Source organism: Rana temporaria, chromosome 2 (assembly GCF_905171775.1).
Source record: "Rana temporaria chromosome 2, aRanTem1.1, whole genome shotgun sequence".
Classification (NCBI taxonomy): Eukaryota; Metazoa; Chordata; class Amphibia; order Anura; family Ranidae; genus Rana; species Rana temporaria.
Window position 1 is genome coordinate 196,378,965 of NC_053490.1, and position 22,641 is coordinate 196,401,605.

Below are 22,641 nucleotides of genomic sequence, written 5' to 3' on the forward strand. Positions count from 1 at the left end.
AAAAAAATTTGCCCGTTTTTCAAGACCCGAAAAATTCTCTGAAGCCCACACACGATCGTTTTAAATTACATTTTTAAAAAACTTCGTTTTTTACAACCCGAAAAATGATCGTGTGTACGCGGCATTACACTTGTTGTTTACAAGTTAAAGTGGAGTTCCACCCAAAAATGGAACTTCCACTTTTTGGACACCCCCCCCCCCCCCCCTCCGGTGTCACATTTGGCACCTTTCAGGGGGAGGATGGAAAAAATACCTGTGTAATACAGGTATTTGTTCCCACTTCCTGATATAGATCACTGCAGTGATCGCGGTGACCTACGTCATGTCCCGCGCCTACACACAGGTCCCAGAAGATAGCGAGGACCAGTGAGGGGGCGCAGCGCGACTCGCGCATGCGCAGTAGGGAAACCGCAAAGTGAAGCCACAAGGCTTCATTTCCTGATTCCCTCACCGAGGATGGCGGCGGGGGCAGCCAAGAGCCGAGTGATTGATCGACCTTGGCTGCCGACATCGCGGGCACCCTGGACAGGTATATATATATATATATATATATATATTTTTTTTAGGCGGACCTCCACTTTAAAATCCATATTTTTTGCTAGAAAAATACTTAGAACTTCTAAGTACATTTCTAGCAAGATATACAGATTTTACCTTGTAAACAAGTGTCAGAAAAAGGTTTAGGCATGAGGGGGTTAGAGCCCCCAAACATTATATATAGATAGATACATGATAGATATATCTAGATATATAAATATATCTATTAAGAGAGATATCGATCTATTAAAATGCATGTGGAAATGTGTGTGAATTGGCAGATCTACCTACTGACATTATTAGAAATAACTGCAACTTTTCCCAGCTCACATTACTTGTACTCACTTTTCTCCCCACCCCCAGCCTAGCCTTCCCCAACCTCATGTAAGCCGACAAAAAGCGTGTGATTTACAGTACGCTAATTATCAATAAGCCAATCATAGCTGGGGGCGGGCAACAAAAAAAAAAAGGACTCGTGACTGACAGCAAGCTGGTTGGCGGTGAGCCCCAATCGCAGCCATGGGGCGGGCAGAATAAATGACTCGTGATTGACAGCACGGTGGTCCGCGTTAAGCCAATGAAAGCTGGAGGCGGGCTAATGTGAAGAAGGACTATCGTATAGCGGTGTAGGTGCGGCAGGACGGTACAGGTAGGTGTGTAGAATGGTGTGTTGGTCACATGACCGTGGCACATGCAGAACAGACAGTGCCGTGCTGTATATTATCCTGACCCCCTCTGTGTGTCTCCAGGGTACACTTTCCAGGCGGTGACAGAAGTTGTGTAGTCAGCGGAGAGTCCTGGCAAGTGTTTGGTGAGTGTGACTTGTGAGTAGTGCCTGGCATTCTGAGTGAGTGAGAAACTAATATAATGCAACACATGCGAACTGAATCGCCTCTGGGCGAATTCTCTTCCTTCTACTTTGTCCTTTCAGTGTTATGTAATATGTTTATGTGATTGTGAGGGGAGAACCAGTGCTAAGCAAGGGTCTTATCAGTCACCCCTCACCCATACTGATCCCACTACCAACCAACTGTACATAGAGACTTCACCAGTCATCTCTCTATCTCTATCTCTATCTCTATCTCTATATATATATATATATATATATATATATATATATATATATATATATATATATATATATATATATATATATATATATATATTATGCATTTGAGCGTGTGCAACTATTCTAGCACTAGACCTCCTCTGATATATATATATATATATATATATATATATATATATATATATGTATATGTGTATGTATGTGTTACAGAGGAGGTCTAGTGCTGCACACGGCGATACCTCACATGTGTGGTTTGAACCGCGTTTACATATGTGGGCGGGACTTACGTGTGTGTTTGCTTCTGAGCGCGAGCTAATGGGGACAGGGCAATTTTTTTTTTTTTTTTTTTTTATTTTACTTAAATTTTCTACACTTAAAAGTTTTTTTTTTTTATGATCACTTTTATTCCTATTACAAGGAATGTAAACATCCCTTGTAATAGGAATCTATTGTGACAGGTCCTCTTTATGGAGAGATGCGGGGTCAGGCTGGAAAGCATGAGATCGGGAAAAAAAATCTGAGATCTCATGCTGACAGCCGCTATTGCGGCTTTGTTTACTTCCGGGTACCCGGGCGTGATGTCATAACATTGCGCCCGGGCCTCCTATGGTCATAGAGATGACTGGAAATCTCTATCTTCCCCCCGATGGTACGGGACAGCCTGGAGAAGCATCGGATGGCAGCGGGAGGGAGGGGACGTCCCCTCCCGTCTCCTGTAAGAACAATCAAGCGGCGGAACAGCCGCTATGATCATTCTTGTGGTGCGCAGAATCGCCGGCTGAAAAGGATATCTGAAGGATGCCTGTAGCTGCAGGCATCCTTCAGATACCCCCCCCCCCCCCCAAGTCCAGGGCATCATATGAGCAGTAGGGAAGTAGTTCATGAATGAAATAAGTATTTGACCCCAAAACATGACTTGGGGTCCTTTCACACGTGCGGACTGTTTTTTAGATCAGTTTTTTATCATCAGTTGATCCGTTTTTCATCAGTTGTCATCCGTTTTCCATCCGTTTTTTCATCCGTTTTTTTTTTTTTTTTTTTTGAACTTTATTTTTATTACATATTTTGATGAAAAATGGATGTTAGCGGATCGGATGTTAAACGGATCGTCCGCTAACATCCGTTTTTCGTCCGTTCCGTTTTTTTGACGGAAGAAAAATAGGGTTTTCTTCCGTTCAAAAAAACGAAGCTTAACGGAGACGGATGTTAACGGACGTTAGCGGATGCTCATCCGCTAACGTACGCTATCCCATTGGAAAGCATTGCAGTCCGTAAACGGACGTATGAAAAAACGGACGAACGGTCCGCACGTGTGGAAGGACCCTTAGTACTCTGTGGCAAAACCCTTGTTGGCAATCACAGAGGACAGACATTTCTTGTAGTTGGCCACCAGGTTTGCACATCTCAGATTCATTTTAAAAACAAAACACTGCCCTGGATTTGTTTGTTTTTGTTCTGTGAGTCTTCCCGACTCACCTCTCACCCGGAACTTCATGTATGTCCTTTAAAACCGAAAGTGAAACTAGAGGCACATTATATGATAGATTAAATTCAATTTGTAATCATTTTTAAAAGCAATCAGTTAACTTTTATGTCTCTATACCCAATAAACAGTAATTTCAGCAAAAAAAATGTTTTCTTTTAGTGACCCTTTAAGGTTTTGAGGCTGACGTCTGGTAACTCAAACCTTCAGCTCCCTCCACGTACTTTCTATGGGATTAGAGACGTGCTAGGCTACTCCAGTGCCCTAAAGTGGTAGTAAACTCAGGTAATGTTACCCCAAATCAGTAATATGCAATTTCTTGTTGCTGTTTAGTAGCTATGCGCCACATACATTATGCAAATAGAACGTTCTTTCTTGAAAAAGTAACTTTTTATGCTCGCCCCTGCTTGTACTCAGCCGCTGCCATTATAACTCCTGTTTTCCATGTATTTTATTTCCGCTCCCTCACTCTTCTTCTGTTGCCATAATCCCGCACGTGCGCATTCCTTCCTTAAGCCAAGCCTCGTTTTTGTTTCAGACAGCTCTGTCCTGGGCTTTGCGCTCCAACCCCTGTGACGTAGTGAGTCACATAGGGTTAGGATCAGCTTCTCAGCAGGAGGGGGTCATGTTTCGGGGCTGACATCGGCCAAAGGAAATGACGCAGCCCCAGCAATTTTCCAGCAAGAAGAGCCTGCCGGAAAAACGGGACTAACTGCGCATGTGCCAATTGCGTCATTTATTAGAAAAGGACAGATTACATAGAAAGGGATAAGGTGGGAAGCGTTTTACACAGAGCAACTCATTCATGAGGTAGGAAAGCTTGATTTGGTGGAAATGGCACAGAATGGGTTTTTTACTGCTTTAATGTGCTTCTTATTGAGCCACTCATTTGTTGCCTTGGCCATGTGTTTTGGGTCATTGTCATGCTGGAATACCCATCCACGACCCATTTTTAATGCCCTGGCTGAGGGAAGGAGGTTCTCACCCAATATTTGACAGTCCATGGCGTCCATCGTCCCTTTGATGCAGTGAAGTTGTCCTGTCCCCTTAGCAGAACAACACCCCCAAAGCATAATGTTTCCACCTCCATGTTTGACTGTGAGGATGGTGTTCTTGGGGTCATAGGTAGCATTCCTACTCCTCCTCCAAACACGGCAAGTTGAGCTGATGCCAAAGAGCTTGATTTTGGTCTCACCTGATCGCAACACTTTCACGCTGTTCTCCTCGGAATCATTCAGATGTTCATTAGCGAACTTCAGACAGGCATGTACATGTGCTTTCTTGAGCAGGGGGACCTTGCGGGTGCTGTAGGATTTCAGTCCTTCACAGCGTACTGTTTCCAATTGTTTTCTTGGTGACTATGGTCCCAGTTGCCTTGAGATCATTGACAAGATTCTCCTCTGTAGTTCTGGGCTGATTCCTCACTTTTCTCATGATCGTTGAAACTCCATGAGGTGGGATCTTGCATGGAGCCCCAGACCGAGGGAGATTGACAGTTATTTTGTGTTGCGTCCATTTGCGAATAATGACACCAACTGTTGTCACCCTCTCATCAAGCTGCTTGGCGATGCTCCTGTATCCCATTCCAGCCTTGTGTAGGTCTACAATCTTGTCCCAGACATCCTTGGACAGCTCTTTGGTTTTGGCCATGGTGGAGAGATTGGAATCTGATTGACAGATTGCTTCTGTGGACAGGTGTCTTTTATACAGGTAAGGCGCTGAGATTAGGAGCACTTCTTTTAAGAAGCTCATTACCTGTATAGAAAACACCTGGGAGCCAGAAATCTTGCTGAATGAAAGGAGATCAAATGATTATTTCACTCATTAAAATGCAAATCAATTTACGCCTAGGTTCACACTGCTGCGAATTCAAAATCGCGGTAAAATGCGCAATTTTACCGCGATTTTGCCGCGATTTCGGCCGCAATTTAATGTAAATCGCGGCCCGAAATCGCAAAAAGTAGTACAGGAACTACTTTTTGAAATCGCAGATGCGGCGTCGCACTGATTAGGACAGTGCCATTGCCGACAATTGCCGGCAAATGCCGCCGATTTGAGATGCGATTTGAGATGTCAAATCGCATCTTAAATCGTTCCAAATCGTACCCAGTGTGAACCAGGGCTACAACTTTTTTTGAAATGCGTTTTTCTGGCCCCTAAAGCATACTGTCTGTGTTTGGGGCCATACACGTTGTGAGGAATTGGCTCAGTAGGGGGTTGTGCATGACTCCCTGGATAAGTTGCAGCACAGTGAAAAGGGCACAGCAGGAGGGACATTCCATTTTTTTTTTTCTATTATTATTTATTTTACTTTTTTTATTTGTACACTGTCCCTATATTTGTATTTTTTGATCACTTTTATTCCTATTGCAAGGAATGTAAATATCCCTTGTCATAGAAATAAACATGACCAGTCCTCTTTATTAAGAGATCTGGATCAACAAGATCCCAGATCTCTCATTTAAAAGCAAAAAAAATGACACTTTGACTTAAAAAAAAAAAAAGAAATCTTCTCTTTAAAGCGGAGGTTCACCCTAAAAAATTTTTTCTAACATTACATTGTGCTCACTCTCGACATTGACAGTACGCTGATTTTTTTTTGCCGTACATACCGTTGTATCGCCATTTTCCCCGCCGGCTTCCGGGTAGTGGCCGTTCCTGGAGCGTTCCTATGCACAGGCTAAGTGATTGACGTGATGACAAAAGCTTCCCTAAGGTGCATTACAAGTTGCTGAAAGAAGCCGAACGTCGGTGCGAAGGTGCCGTATAGCGCCGACTCGAAGTTCGGCTTCTTTCGGCAACTCGTGACGCACAATATGCACCGTGGGAAAGCTTTTGTCATCACGTCAATCAATTAGCCTGTGCATAGGAACGCCCACTTACGAGGGAGCCACTACCCGGAAGCCGGCGGGGAAACTAGCGATACAACGGTATGTACGTAAAAAAAAAAAAAAAAAAAAAAAAAAAAAAATCTGCGTGCTGTCAATGTCGAGAGTGAGCACAATGTAATGTTAGAAAATTGTTTTTAGGGTGAACCTCTGCTTTAAGCCCGAGACCTGAAAGTGGCGCTCCAGTCCTCCAAGGACATAGAGCCAAGTGGAAGCTATCTTGCCCTCACTAGACTTCCTGCCTAGCCATCGGTCGCATCGGATCAGTTCCGGGCTTACCGACAGCTCTGAAAAAGACTGGGAAGTGACAAGAGGGAGGGGGCACCTCTCCCGCTGTCTCTAAAAGTGACACTGGTGGATTTGCTGGGGCCACTTTTACCAACGACAAATCGCCCACAGAACAAAATGATATTGGGGATTATGGCAACTAAGTGCTGCCATAACAAGAGCATTTTACGTTAAAGTCCTGATCTAAATGCACTGCTGGTGGTCAGTAAGTGGATAAATAAAAGCTGCTCTTTAGGACCACTGTCAGTGTTAAATGGTCTGTTTCATTAAAAAACAAATCCAGCAATCCTCTTCCCTGCAGATTCATACAGGAAATTGCCTTATTTGAGTCCACTCAAGGTTCTAATTTTTAACTAAAGCCCTGATGTTGGGGGGTTCCTTTATATAGTATATATTACCACATATACTACAACACCTTTGACCTCCAAAACACATTGGCTGTCTTTTAACACAATATAAATTTAATTTGGATTTTTTTTATTTTTTTGCTCTGGCACTCCTTCCATATGTGCTATACTTATTTTTCTCATAACCTGCTGACGTACCCGCTTGAGGGTAGTCTTGTCTGCTACTGATACTGCATTATTCATTTAAATCATCTGACGCAACATACTGGTCTTACTAATGGTTTTGGAAGAGTTTATCTTATTATACTTTTCTCTGCATGCACATGTTTTTCACCTTCTCTGACCTGAAATCTGGGAAGGAACCACTTCAGTTCATCTCAGGACTGCTTTTGTTTTTTCAGAATTACACACCATGTCCAAGAAGTTGCTGCTGGTGGATGTGGATTGTGGGGTGGATGATGCCCAAGCACTTATGTTGGCTCTGGCAGCTCCTGATGTCGAAATCTTGGGTATAACCTGCTGTCATGGAAACTCTACCCTGGAAAATGTCTGCAGGAATGTCCTGTGTGTTCTGAAATGCTGCAATAGACTTGAGGTAGCTGTGGTTTCCAGATATATATATATATTTTAAGTACTGTCTAAAGTTATGTTTATAAATAGTTATGCTTTCAGTAACATTTTCCTCATTGTTCACTCTGTCCTTATTTTCTCTCTCTGTCTCCTGATAATTTTAGTAAAAATACATATGTGCGTTGGAGCACTGCAGTGCCATTTATTCTTATTAGCACTCCAACCCATCCTGCCTATGTACATCTGGGTTTAGCTTTGTGACAGACATATGTCTAGGCCCTATGTCTAGTGTGGACCTGGGATCTAGGAGCTCACCAAATTCACAGAGAGGGGGGGATTTTTTTTATATGTGTGTGTGTGTGTGTGTGTGTGTGTGTGTGTGTATATATGTTGATGAAGACTGTGTTCCATGGTATATCTAATGCCTTGGAAAGTCTTTTGTACCCTTCTCCTGACTGATACCTTTTTAAAAATGAGATCCCTCTGATGATTGGAAACTCTGGGCCAGATTCAGAAAGAATGGCTTAAGTTTAGGCGGGCGTAGCACATCTCATATACGCTACGCCGCCATTACTTAGAGAGGCGAGTACCGTATTCACAAAGAACTTGCGCCCTAAGTTACAGCGGCGTAGCGTAAATGGGCCGGCGTAAGCCCGCGTAATTCAAAGTAGGCTGGTAGGGGGCGTGTTGTATGGAAATGAATCGTGACCCCACGTAAATGACATGCCTAACGAACGGCGCATGCTCAGTCTCACATCGAATTTTCTCCCTAAGTTACGCCGGCTCAATGCTTAGTCGACGTGAACGTAACCTACGCCCATCCCCATTCACGTACGACTTGCGTAAACGACGTAAAATACGACGCTGTTCCGACGTCCATACCTTAACATGACTTACCCCTGCTTTATGAGGGGTAAAGTTACGCCGGTCGTACGCCTTACGTAAACAGCGTATTTTAATACGCCGGGCGCAAGTACGTTCGTGAATCGGCGTATCCAGCTCATTTGCATATTTGACGCGGAAATATACAGAAGCGCCCCCGAGCGTAGGGCGCATGCTCCGTCGGGAAACTTTCCCGACGTGCATTGCGGCAAATGACGTTGCAAGGACGTCATTTGCTTCAAAGTGAACGTCACGATTCACTTACGCAAACGACGTAAACTTCAAATTTCGCGACGCGGGAACGACGGGTATCCTTTAGCATTGGCTGCCCCTGCTTTTAGCATGTGCAGCCTTACGCGAAACCCGACGTACGCAAACAATGTAAACTGCGTACGCAGGGCTCGCGTAATGTTGTGAATCTGCGTTAGTATGCAATTTGCATACTATACGCTGACCACAACGGGAACGCCACCTAGCGGCCAACGTAAGAATGCAGCCTAAGATATGAGGGCATAAGAGCCTTATGCCACGCATATCTTAGGCTGCAGTCGGCGTAACGAGCTCTCTGAATCTGGAAAACTCGTTACGCCGGGGCAAGTAAGCAATTGCGCTGCGTAACTATGGTTACGCAGGCGCAATTGCTTTTTAAATCTGGGCCCATGTTTTTTGCTGTAGGATGCGACTAAGAAAATGTCAGAAAAGACCTACTAGAAATTATTTGGGGGTTAATCAGAGGCACTTTAACTTATCCACCTCCCACCCGAAAAGATTTCAGTTTGTTTTTTAATTGAGTTGTACAGTTTATAGGTCAATTTAAAGATGGAAAAAGTTCTGAAATTATTTATTTATCTTTGTCTCAGGTTTTTGTGATGGAAAAAAAAAAAAAAAATGACATTTTAACAGGGGTGTGTAGACTTTTTATATCCACTGTATATACCCACATCACCTATTTTCAATTGACATTTTCATTCTAAAGCAGGGCAGACACAGAAAACAATGATCCTAGTTCTCTATTTTATGACACCATTCTATTTCCATTCTCACAGATTTTGAAACAGGCTAAATTGTTAAACCAGTTCTGCAGTGAGGATATATAGACCAGAGCTCTTCATTTCTATTGAATTCATGTTATCCAATATTTTTTTTTTTTCTTTGCATATTAGATTCCTGTTTATGGTGGAGCAAGCAGACCGCTACTTGGGAAAAATATCCATGCAAGCGAATATCATGGAGTAGATGGCTTGGGCAATGTTTCAGATCTTGCATTCCCTGGTCACGAAGCCTTGAACAAAGAACATGCAGTTCTTGCAATGCTGAGGATAGCCAATGAACATCCTGGGCAGGTGCGACCTCTACTACATTTGGCACATCTTTTTGGGGGGAGCAGGTACCTAGTCTTGATAGGAACCCATTCAAACTTCCACTCGAATCGCCTAGGCGATCTTGGCGTAAGGTCACCCCCCCCCCCCTTTTTTTTTCCAGCCTTCTGGGACATGTCCCAGAAAGCTGTGAGACCATTCACAAAGTTCAGCGTGGCTCGCAGATCGGCAGTGGAAAGCCGACTGTGAAGTTGGAAGGAGTCCCACAGTAAACGTGTTAGCACTGAGGGCCTGAAAACCAGCAAAGAACTAGCCTGGTTGAGCACAGCACAGGATCTCTAAACATATAGGTGTCCTTTTCATAAAAGTCAGTAGCTGTAGTATTTGCAGCTGCTGACTTTTTAATTTTTTTATTTCTATGGTGAAGATCCTATTTAAAGGGTATTCCCATTCAGTACAACATTTTCAAATACACATCAGTGCTATCCAGCTTTCAGGAACAGTCCATGTCCTTGTTTCCTTTCCTTATCAAAGAGAAGGCATGTTTATTTCATGTTTTGTCAAACCTTTGGAATCCTAGCTTTATTCTCAGCTGTAGAGTCAGTGGACCTTTTTGCAGAGTTCAGATTATTTTTCTTACTCTGGAAAATCTATTTTGGAGAACTTTGCCATCATGAGGTAACCTAAATTGCTTGGAAACATGATAAAGGGATGTAAAGAACTGCTAAGGCTTCTCAACAAATGCCATTATAAACATACCTACTTCTATAGCAGTAAAGCTACTTTCACACTGGAGCGGTGCGGCACTTTACCGTCGTCTTTGCTGCGCTATTCGGCCGCTAGCGGGTCGTTTTTAACCCCCGCTAGCTACCTAAAAAACTGTTAAAAGCGCGATTGAAGCGGCACCTTGCCGGCGGTTCGGCGGCACTGCCCATTTATTTCATTGGGCTGGGGTGCTTTAGGAGCAGTGTATACACCGCTCCTACAGCGCCTCAAAGATGCGGCTCACAGGAAATTTTTGAGCGTCCTGCCAGCACACTGCTCCACTTTCACACTGGAGTCAGAGGAGTGGCTCTTTCAGGGTGCTTTGCAGGCGCTATTTTTAGTGCTATAGCGCCTGCAAAGCACCTCACGGTGAAAGTAGCCTTATGCCGCGTACAGACGGTCGTTTTTTGTGATGAAAAAAAAATTCGTTTTTAAAAACGTCATTTAAAATGACCGTGTGTGGGGAAAACGTTGTTTTATGTGTCGTTTTTCAAAACGTCGTTTTTTGTGTCATTTAAAACGATAGTGTGTGGGCAAAACGACGTTTAAAACAACGTTTTTAAACCCGCGCATGCTCAGAAGCAAGTTATAAAACGAGATTGAATGGAACAGAGTGCCGTCGTACGTGCTGAACGTAACCGCACTTTGCTAGAACATTTTGAAAAAACGATGGTGTGTATGCTAGGTCGTTTTTAAAAATGAAGTTTCAAAAACGTCGTTTTTTTTCATCACATAAAACGTCGTTTTTTTCTATCACAAAAAACGACAGTCTGTACGCAGCATAATACTTGATTTTTGAGGTATTCGAAAGAAACATTCCTTTACTGAAAAACAAATACGATTCTACAATTGGACTAGAGCAAATCTGTCATACCTGGCAATCATAGGGCCAGATTCACAAAAGAGATACGACGGCGTATCTTCTGATACGCCGTTGTATCTCTGTGATCCGCCCGTCCTAACTATGCGGCTGATTCATAGAATCAGTTACGCATAGATAGCCCTAAGATCCGACAGGTGTAATTGACTTACACTGTCGGATCCTAGGATGCAATTCTAGGCCGGCCGCTAGGTGGCGAGGCCATTGCGGTCAGCGTAGAATATGCAAATGACTAGTTACGGCGATTCACGAACGTCCCTCGATCTAAATTTACGTTGTTTCCGTCGAGATACGCGTTGTAAAATTAGGGCTACGTTCTAAGCAATGTTAAGTATGGCTGTCGTTCCCGCGTCGAAATTTTAAATTTCACGTCGTTTGCGTAAGTCGTCCGTGAATGGCGCTGGACGCCATTTACGTTAACGCCGAAACCAATGACGTCCTTGCGACGTCATTTAGCGCAATGCACGTCGGGTAATTCACGCGATGGAGCATGCGCAGTACGCTCGGCGCGGAAACGCGCCTAATTTAAAAGGGTGCCCGCCCCATTTGAATTAGGCGGGTTTGAGCCGAGCGGATTTAAGTTACACCGCCGCAAGTTTACAGGTAAGAGCTTTGTGAATCAGGCACTTACGCTGTAAACCTGCGGCGGTGCAACGTAAATGGGATACGTTACGCCACCGAGGAGTAATGTAATTGTACCTGAATCTGGCCCATAGTGTTTAAAGCCTCATTTGCATTTTATTCAAAGGTCCTTAAAGCAATCCTGTGGTATGGCTATTCATTATAAACTAAGGCTTCTTTTCAATTAAAGGAACCATAATTGCAAATATATTACCTGTATAGTCAACAACCTGCCAACCATTGCTTTAGTTGTTGTTTTTTTGACAACACTAAAGGTTTACTTTAATATCGCTCAACATTTATTTGTCCATCCTATATGTAGAGCATGCATTAGTTTGTAGGGATATTAAATTGCAATACTTCATGGACACAATGTAGTTGATATTGGTAATTCTGTGAGACTTGATAAACTAGGTAAGAGTTAATTAAGCTGTAATGCATGGCACATTTTAATCACAAAAACCCCAGTCAACATGTATTAGCATAGTAATTGGATATCCACAGGATTATCCAACAGTCTATTCCAGCGTCTTTGTGGTTCACAGAACTATTAACCACCAAGCAATTTGCTTGTTCATTTGTATCTTGGGTTAGTCCAATCAATGGACAGTGTTTATTCAATGTATTTGAAAGAATATTCTGAGTAAAGCCTTATCTATAGAAAAACCGATGTCCTTCTGCTATGTGTTTCATCATACATATTTTTAAATTTAGGTAATTCTTGTTGCAACTGGTCCATTGACAAATCTGGCTTTAGCTCTCAATATGGATCCAACTTTCCCACAAAAGATCAAAAGCCTTTTCATTATGGGAGGTAACATGGAGTGTAAGTATATGACGTTTATTTTGAATAAGCCACATAAACCTACTCCTACAGTTTGGCCTCTGGTGTCTATTATTCTTTAAACCAGTGGTCTCAAAGTACCGGCCCGCGGGCCATTTGTGGCCCGCGGACCAGTTATAAATGGCCCCCAGGCAGGGCGGAAGTGGGGGGAGCAAAGAGGAAAAAAAAAAAAAGAAACTTTTTTTTTTTTTTTAAACTGGCGCCATCTGGTGGTGAGCCGTTGGTATTACAAGTTATTACCACCAGATGTGAGCTGGCGCCATCTGGTGGTGGCCGTTGGTATTACAAGTTAAGCATTACAAGTTAAACAGCAATTCTAATGTCATTTTACACTATTTTCACTGCCATCTTCTTCCCTCTAATTAGAACCCCCAAACATTAGGATAAAAAATATATATAACACCCTAGAGAATAAAATGGCGATCGCTGCAATACTTTCTGTTACGCCGTATTTGCGCAGCGGTCTTACAAGCGCACTTTTTTGGGAAAAAAATACACTTTTTTTAATTAAAAAATAAGACAACAGTAAAGTTATCCCCATTTTTTTTAATATTATGAAAGATAATGTTACGCCGAGTAAATTCATACCCAATATGTCACGCTTCAAAATTGCGTCCACTTGTGGAATGCCGACAAACTTTTTTACCCTTTAAAATCTTCATAGGCGACGTTTAAAAAAATCTACAGGTTGCATGTTTTAAGTTACAGAGGAGGTCTAGTGCTAGAATTATTGCTCTCGCTCTACCAATCGCGGCGATACCTCACGTGTGGTTTGAACACCGTTTACATATGCGGGCGCTGCTCGCGTATGTGTTCGCTTCTGCGCGCAAGCTTGTCGGGACAGGGTGCGTTTTCTGGCTCCTAACTTTTTTAGCTGGCTCCTAGATTCCAAGCAAATTTGTCAAACCCTGACTTACACCAGTGCTGGTGGTAATAATGCGCTCGCTGACACCAGTGCTGGTGGTAATAATGCGCTCGCTGACACCAGTGCTGGTGGTAATAATGCGCTCGCTGACACCAGTGCTGGGGGTTAATAATGTGTTCGCTGACACCAGTACTGTTGTTTTTGAAGTTTGAAAGTTTGCATGCGGCCCCCCATGGCATATGAAAACTTGTTTTGTGGCCCTCAGGTAATTTGAGTTTGAGACCCCTGCTTTAAACAGTGATCATTCTATAGAAATCCATTAATTTCATTGATGGTCCATCCACCCCAAACTAACCTGACAATCTCTTTATTGTTTAGAACTGTTATTAGTAAAATATGCTCACTTGAGTTCCTGGGTCTACACACCTACTGTGGATATTATGAAGGGGCCATGTAATATTTTTTATTAGATTTATTTTACTGGATGGAGATTGCTGAATTGACTTGGATGCAAAGGATGTCAGTAGTTGTAGTTTTCATATTTACAGAACTTTGTAAATGAATGATGTAGCCAGTACCCAGTTTTTGGCAGCGAGCAGGGGGAGAAGATTTCCCGCTCGCTGTCAAAACGGGGGGCGTGGGGGCCAGTGCATCTGTAACATGTTACATCCTGAATATGGGCGTAACATGTTAACTTATCCTTTAAACCCAGAATACTTGGCACAACCAGTGTTGTGGAGGCTCTTGTATAACAAAAAAGTTTTAATTGTAAAATAAAGCTTTTATGCAATAATAACAAATATAATACAATCAGATTAACGCATATCTAAACCAAAAAAAAAAAATATATATACAGAGATTTTTTTCTCAGAAAATAGGTGCAGGAACTCAACCATGACCCATTCAGATTTCACAAACAGTAGAAGGGTCTTAAAGAGGCATTAAATACCAGGATTGCATTACATTCAGAGTGCAGAGTTCAGGGGGTTACAAAGCTGTCACTTGTAAACAGAGAAACCAGACTTCTGTGTTTACAAGTGATTGTGGTGAGAAGGCACCAAAGGGTCTGAGCCAGAGGTGGTGGAACTGAGTTCCCCCAAGTTCCCCCTGAAAAAAAAGCCGTGTGTGTGTATATATGTATATATATATATATATATATATATATATATATATATATATATATATATATATATATATATATATATATATATATATATATATTGCAACTTCCTAGTTTTTGGATAAGGTGCCCACATTAGTTTTGATTTCGGGATTTTTCCCTTTGTCACCTAGTAATAGTGCAAATATTACACTTCCTGTTTCTGGGTGTCACCCAGACTGCAATTCAAACATATCTGTTTTTGTTCATAACCATTACATAGGGAAAAGCAGAGTGTACAAGTGCCAGATGTGTATATAAACTTAAACTGAGTGAGTTCTACACATGCTGACACTCACATCTTTTAGTGCAAACTCTATTGAGGTGACATTTAAGCTTTGTTTCCACAAGAGAGCAATCATCATAAGCATTTTACGGTCATTATTTTTAAAATTGTTAAGCTGGCCGTGCTTTAGGCAATTATCAGTTAACCACTTAAGCCCCAGATCATATTGCTGGTCAAAGACCGGCCACTTTTTGCGATTCGGCACTGCGTTGCTTTAACTGACAATTGCGCGGTCGTGCGACGTGGCTCCCAAACAAAATTGGCGTCCTTTTTTTCCCACAAATAGAGCTTTCTTTTGGTGGTATTTGATCACCTCTGCGGTTTTTAGTTTTTGCGCTATAAACAAAAATAGAGCGACAATTCTGAAAAAAATGAATATTTTTAACTTTTTGCTGTAATAAATATTCCCCAAAAATATATAAACAATTTTTTTCCTCCGTTTAGGCCGATACGTATTCTTCTACATATTTTTCATTAAAAAAAACGCAATAATCGTTTATTGATTGGTTTGCGCACAAGTTATAGCATTTACAAAATAGGGGATAGTTTTATGGCATTTTTATTATTTTTTTTCTACTAGTAATGGCGGCGATCAGTTTTTTTTTTTTTTTTTTTTTAATCGGTACTGCGACATTATGGCGGACACTTTTGACACATTTTTGGGACCATTGGCATTATTATAGCGATCGGTGCTATAAAAATGCATTGATTACTATAAAAATGCCACTGGCAGGGAAGGGGTTAACACTAGGGGGCGAGGAAGGGGTTAAGTATGTTCCCTGGGTGTGTTCTAACTGAAAGGGGGGGGTGGACTGACTTGGGGAAATGACAGATCGCTGTTCATACATTGTATGAACAGACAATCAGGCATTTATCCCCCTGACAGGACCGGGAGCTGTGTGTTTACACATACAGCTCCCGGTTCTCGCTCTGTAACGAGCGATCGCGGGTGCCCGGCGGTGATCGTGTCCGGGCACGCGCGTCGGCGAGCTGGGGGCTTGCCTGCGTGCCTCCAGCGGCGCGCGCCCCTATTGGCTGTTCGGCGAGATGATGTATTGCTACGTGATCTCGCACAGCAGAGCCGACCTGCCGCCGTATATAACGGCTGATCGGCAAGCAGTTAAAGTACATTTTGGGTTGGCAGTCCTGCTTTCCTAAACAAATTCTTTCTTATTGTTTTTAATTACATTTATTTTTATTTCTATTCTTAGCTAGAGGAAACTTCACTGCTTGTGGCGAATTCAACTTTTTATGTGATCCAGAAGCTGCATATGCAGTTCTAAATGGCTTTGATTGTCCAACTCACATTTCCACTTGGGAGTTCACTTTTAAAAACATGCTACCTTGGGTAAGATGAAATACAGTTTTATTGTTTTTAAATACATTCTTTGTTCTTTTTCTATATTGAGAAGGGATTACTGTATACTGTACATGCACCAAACAAAAGACTTCGATATTGCTCTGTCCATTTCCCTTGGTTTGAGGTAATTGATGACAGAAAAGCAATCGCTGCTGATCACAAATTTGCTGTGCAGTGCTAAATACCTTCTCTATGCTAGGGCTTTTCTACCTTTTGTAGGGCAGGGGTACTTAACTCATGACCTGCGGGCTGCCCTCTGATGTGGCCCTCAACCTCAAACCAGGGAAGCACATGGCCATGGTCTGGGATGGCGGGTCTGCAAGCCCAGATCATGATCAGCAGGTTGCCAGCCAGCCATCCCAGAGCATCAGAGGGAATGAAGCCAGTGCAGGCTGCAGAGGGAGCAGGAGCCGCATAAGCTGATGCTTCCTCAGTAGTGCCGGCTCCTGTCTCAGGTGGAGTGATATTAAGTGCACTTTACCTGAGACATTTCTAGTAGCCTGGAGAGCAAGGTCAGTGTATCCAACATTACATACATTGCACTTTTGCAATGGCCATATTTGCGCTGATACAAAAAAAAAAGGGTTATTAGGTGACTTTCACACTGAGCTTTCTAAAAGCGCTCTAACACTCCTGAATGAAGGAGTTTTGGAGCACTTTCATAAAGTGCATCACTCCCACAAAATGTAATAAAAGTCTATGGCTCAATACAGCTAACCTGCAGGAAAGCCATGGGTACACTGTGCTGCACCAGCAGTGCATCAGTGTGAAAGCAGCCTCATAGGAGGCTCAGGACAGTAAGGGCTGATTTTACATTTACAGTCTGGGGATGTTAAAACCCCACAGTTAATGACAATTTATGTTTGTAAATTATGGCTAGAGTAAGGAGATGGTTGTTACCTTTTTATAAGGTTTATTTTTGCCAACTGGGTCTCATTGAGGAGATTTGCTATCACTTTCTGTGCCATAGCCAAAACAGGAATTGAGGGAATATGCCTCTAAAGTTAGGGAATCCCTGGTTGTCATCAGAACTAGTGTCCCCCTTGGAATATATCTCCACTATTCTTGTTCTGTAGACAACCCAAAATTTTGGATTTACTTTTACTTTCACTTTCCGTGATAACAGTAAATAGAACAAATACGTTATTTGAGAAGGTTTATTTCCCTCTCACAGACCACAAAAAAAACCTGGCAGGTGTTCTAATCCCAACTTCACTCTATCCAAAATTGAAAAAAGGTTTGCCTTCAGTTACAGTATACTTCAAGATTTGAATTGTAGACTGTAAGGGAAGGTTGTGGTTTTAGCCGTTTTTGGGCCTCAGATGTGTTTTACCCTTTGCAAGTAGTCCGCTTCTTCTTTAGGATTTCTAAGGCAGATGAGGAAATCAAAGGCAGAATCGGATTACTATGCAGTTTTGTTAGATGCCTCAAACGGGACCATTTCACGTGATCTCATGGGTTGGGACTGGTAATACTAATGCTGGCCATATCATCTTTGATCTCCTAATGATTCTGCTGTTTGTAGTATGGGCACACTCTCCTACCAACCAGACCAGAGATCCCTGAATCAGTACACAGTCCCCTGGCACCGTTTGCTCACACTGGAACAAACTATACTGGACCATAAGTGAATAGTTTCTGGGACTACCTCTTCCAAGTGGTCCCAGGCATCTCCTAATTAGGATACCTGTTCTGGTGACAACTGTGTAAGATGGGATTTTTCCCTCACTTTGATTATTTCACTTTCTTTTGTGTCTTGGAGACAATATGTTGTACACATTTTGATTGCTAAAATGTTGATTGTTGCTTTTCATACATATTGTATGCATGTAGGTAAACATTTAAATTGGAGGTAAATCACATTTAGCTTCTACAGAGATTATAACTGTGATAGAGATCTCACCAAGTGTTTCTACATATGGTTAGAATAGTGCTGCTAATTTATACAAAAGTTCTTAAAAGTAACTTGCTAGCATTCAAAGTATTCCCAACAGTCTCATGCAGTGGCGGTGCGTGTATAGAGGGCGCTGGAGCGCTGCCCCCTCTGGCTCCCGCCACTGACACAATATACATAGAGGTCCTGACGAAGAGGTCCTGCGTGGCCTCGAAACGTTGCTCTTTTTGACATAATAGATATGCATTAAATCTTTGGACGTTATGATTCCTGGTGTGCTGGCAAATATATATATATATACAATATACATAGATTCATGCATTGCATTTCATGAATCTATGTATTGCCGCCGAATATTCAGATGGCCTGCCCCCTGGCGAGCGCCGGCCATCTGAATAATGGAGGCTGTGGAAGTGGCTATCAGAGCCTCAGGCTGTAAACGGCTTCCAGATGCTTATCCTCGGCACGCACGGGGGTGCGTTCCTTGGATAAGAGTGACAGGCGTCTCAGCCAATCGGGTTCACCGGTTTCGGTTACTGGTAACCTGATTGGCTGAAGCGTCATTGAGGGAGGGAGAAGACATCGAGGGACGTTAGAAGCACGGCTGACCCCAGAAAGGTAATTGCCAGGCGGGGGGAGGGGGCATTTTACAGGGCACAGTGGTGACAATTGCTGGGCACAGTGGCAGCATTTTGCTGGTCACAGTGTTAACAATTGCTGGTCACAGTGGTTACAATTGATGGCACAGTGGCTGCGTTTGGCATGGCACAGTGGTGACAATTGATGGGCACAGTGGTGACAATTGATGGGCACAGTGGTGACAATTGTTGGGCACAGTGGCTGCGTTTGATGGCATGGCACAGTGGTGACAATTGCTGGCACAGTGGTGACAATGGGCACAGTGGCGACAATTGATGGCACAGTGGCTGTGTTTAATGGCATGGCACAGTGGTGATAAATGATGGCACAGTGGCTGCATTTGATGGCATGGCACAGTGGCGACAATTGATGGCACAGTGGCTGTGTTTAATGGCATGGCACAGTGGTGATAAATGATGGCACAGTGGCTGCATTTGATGGCATGGCACAGTGGCGACAATAGATGGGCACAGTGGCTGCGTTTGATGGGCACAGTGAGGCTGCAATTGGTTTTTTTTTTTTTTTTCATTTGTTTGCGCCCCCCCAAAATTTTGAGCACCAGCCGCCACTGGTCCCATGTTTAGTTTTGACTAAGAGCTCCATTGTATCTAAAAGCTCATACTTCTATTCGCAAACCAATTAATAATGCCAGTTGTCTTTTCCTAGACATTTTACAAGGAGTGGCTCGCCCAGGATACCCAGAAGGCAGACTTCATGAGGAAAATTTCAGCTCATTGTGAGAAATACACAGAAGGATGCACTGGCAAAGCAGGGGAAGCATGGACTGAAGGATTTGTGCCGTGTGATTCTTATGCCATGGTGGCAGCCATAGACGATAGCTTTGTTACCAGTGTCATTCACTGTGCGGTAAGCGTAGAGCTCAGTGGTGCACTGACTCGGGGGATGATGGTGTTGGATCTGCGGGAGACACTGCAAAAAAAACATAAAGCTTTTATCCTGACTAAATGTGACACAGAGAAGTTGAAAAGTCTTTTAATGGAAGCATTGAAATAACCTGTCTCATTGTACCAGATTGTAGTGAGGAAGTGATCACTTCTCTGCTGCTATTAACCACATAACCACAAGAATCGTGCCAATGCTAGTATCAGAACAGGGAGCAGCCATCAGTTAATTCTTAAAAATAACAAGGAAGGAAAGACAAAAGTAGTTACTATAGAAGGTATTACTTATTCAGCTGTGATATACAGACTTTGTTCCCTGAGTTCAAGGAGCACAAAACCAGTAAACATACTATGTAGATTATATAAATATCCACGTAGGGATTTCCCAAGGACGTAATTTACAGAAATCACTCATCCTAATTGTGGAAGTGGTCAGCTTGCTTCCTTAAGAAACCGATTGAAATAAAAATTGCCCATTTCGAAACTCACATGCACATATTACAGCCTTTCATATTTAAAGCATATGTTTTGTTAATACATTGTGTTTTAAATAAAAAGCTGTGATTTACATAGGGATAGGTTAAAGAAGTTCTATGTTCACCGCATACTCTTTCACTTTATAATCGGCATTGAAATATCAATACAGATAATAGTTAATCCAGTATGAGACCCCGTTTACATCTAGCGATTTGGGATGCAGAATTGTCCTGATTCAGCACCAGATGATAGTGCTGACAAACAAAAGGGTGATTCAGTATTCCATCACTGAAGCTGCTTTGTCCACACACCACCTTGTGTGCACAGGTAATCCCTCTCCTCAGAATAGCACTCACCAAACTCTCAATGTTGGCATGGTACGCTTGTGTTAGATAGATCTATCTATCTATCTATCTATCTCTATCTATCTATCTATCTATCTATCTATCTATCTATCTATCTCAGCTATCGGATCATATGAACATCACTATGTATCTTTATAGAATTCATGAATGGCCATTTACATGTGAGAGAAGAAAAAATACTTCCAATGGTACAGTAACCAAACAAATAAAATGTATTTAAAAAAATAGCCACTCACACATTTAAAATCAAATTATCGTATAGCGAAGAAATGGAAGAAAATATAATTATTTTGAATAATAAAAAAACAAGTGTTAATACTGTGTTTGTGTTCAATGCATGCTTTACTGTGTTGACATTTTTTCATTTTAACCTATTCTGTAAACAATGTATTATTTATTTATACATATACAATATGTGTGCATCCACACTATTAAAGCGGTGGTTCACCCACACTAACAACATTTTAGCATTAAATTAGGCATAGTAGCGCGAGCTACAGTATGCCTGTATTGATTTTTTTTAGCCTGGTACTCACTGTGCAATCCTATATAGAAGATTCCGACTCCCCGCGGGGAATGGGCGTTCCTATCAAGAGGGAGGATGATTGACGGCCGGCTATGGCACGTCACGCTCCCCAAAGATAGCCGGAACAGGTCTCGGCTCTTCACGGCGCTATACGGCGCCTGCGCACAGACTATGCGCAGGCGCCGCGAGGCGCCAAGTCCTATTTCGGCTATTTCCGGAGAAGCGTGACGTGCCATAGCCGGCCGTCAATCATCCTCCCTCTTGATAGGAACGCCCATTCCCCGCGGGGAGTCGGAATCTTCTATATAGGATTGCACAGTGAGTACGGGGCTAAACAAATCAATACAGGCATACTGTAGCTCGCGCTACTATGCCTAATTTAATGCTATAAAAAAAAAAATGTTTTATTAGGGTGAACCACCGCTTTAAGTCCTCAAACTTCAAGTGAAAAACATTTGGGGGTTTATGTTAATACAATTTATTATCGGCACATCCCTGGTAGAGTTGTAAACGTCCAAATAGGGTGAAAGACAGAGGGCACCGTCAAACCTCACCTAAAGTAAACATGCAATGTTTAATAGATATTCTCTGCTTCTGCAGCCAGTGATGTCACTGGCACATGCTCTCTGAAAGGGCGGCATACTCGTGTTTGTTCAGAGTTTTGTGCCGGGGCCGTGACTCCCACGTCATGTGCGGGATTGACATCATTATGTCTCAGGCAATCAAGTTGCCCTAGCCTGTGAACCCAGAAGGAAGACCGGGTGAAGATGGAGGCCCTGTCTGTGAAAAGCGTGCCACTGGAGGGCTTCATTCTATGGCAAGTATTTTTTTTATAATGTTCTACTCTGCGATGCATACTAGCACATTATGGCATTGCCTTGCAGGGGGATTTTTTTTTTTTTTTTTTTTAATGTTGAGAATTTACTACCGCTTTAGGTCCAATGAAGACCATGCCACCTTGTGGACTTATCTCTTTAATTTACAGCTCACAGTTTTTCTGAGCGCTGTCTAACAATATGCATTAAGAACAGGGGTTTAGTTGCAGACATTTACTAATACTTATGTAAGCTACAGGCACCCTGTTCTTAAGGCATAGACGGACCAATTTGTTTACTAGCTGGTTAGTAATTTGAGCTTGGATATCTCCTTGTATTTGTTTGACATGCATCACCCTTCCAGTGCTTCTTGCTTCAATCAATCAGTTATAGTTGGAGGCAGTGGCCACTTGTTTGTATTTTGATTATATTGGTCAGGCAATACACTGACATCTTTGCTGCCATAGTGCAATGGGCCATAAATTCCATATTTTACCACTTGAGCTGTGGATCTGTGCAGCTCCCCCAGAGTCACTATGGGCCTCTTGGCTACTTCTAGGATTAATGCTCTCCTTGCCAGGCCTGACCGTTTAGATGGACGGCCAATTCTTGGTAGGTTTGCAGTTGTGCCATACTCTTTCCATTTTTTGTTTTGATTTGTTTTATAACCTAACCCTGCTTTAAACGTCTCCACAACTTTATCCCTGACCTGTCTGGTGTGTTCCTTGGCCTTCATTATGCTGTTTATTCACTAAGGTTCTCTAACAAACCCCTGAGGGCTTCACAGAACTGTTGCATTTATACTGAGATTAAATTACACACAGGACTCTATTTACTAATTAGGTGACTGAAGGCAATTG

General features: G+C 42.5%; 1 protein-coding gene across 4 annotated transcripts; it reads left to right on the top strand.

The window, feature by feature from the left end:
* Positions 1–1,089: 1,089 nt before the first annotated feature.
* LOC120926364 (inosine-uridine preferring nucleoside hydrolase-like) lies at positions 1,090–19,838 on the top strand. 4 transcript variants are annotated; one of them, XM_040336203.1, is made up of 8 exons: positions 1,090–1,186; positions 1,287–1,348; positions 3,252–3,374; positions 7,014–7,207; positions 9,228–9,407; positions 12,364–12,475; positions 16,015–16,151; positions 19,363–19,838. In XM_040336203.1, exons 4-8 carry the CDS (start codon positions 7,025–7,027, stop codon positions 19,708–19,710), a joined length of 960 nt encoding a protein of 319 aa, XP_040192137.1. In that variant the 5' UTR covers positions 1,090–1,186; positions 1,287–1,348; positions 3,252–3,374; positions 7,014–7,024; the 3' UTR covers positions 19,711–19,838. The 4 variants fall into 4 exon arrangements, with proteins under 4 accessions (XP_040192137.1, XP_040192136.1, XP_040192138.1 ...); XM_040336202.1 differs by lacking the exon at positions 3,252–3,374; XM_040336204.1 differs by lacking the exons at positions 1,287–1,348; positions 3,252–3,374 and having other exon boundaries at positions 1,100–1,186.
* Positions 19,839–22,641: the final 2,803 nt, after the last annotated feature.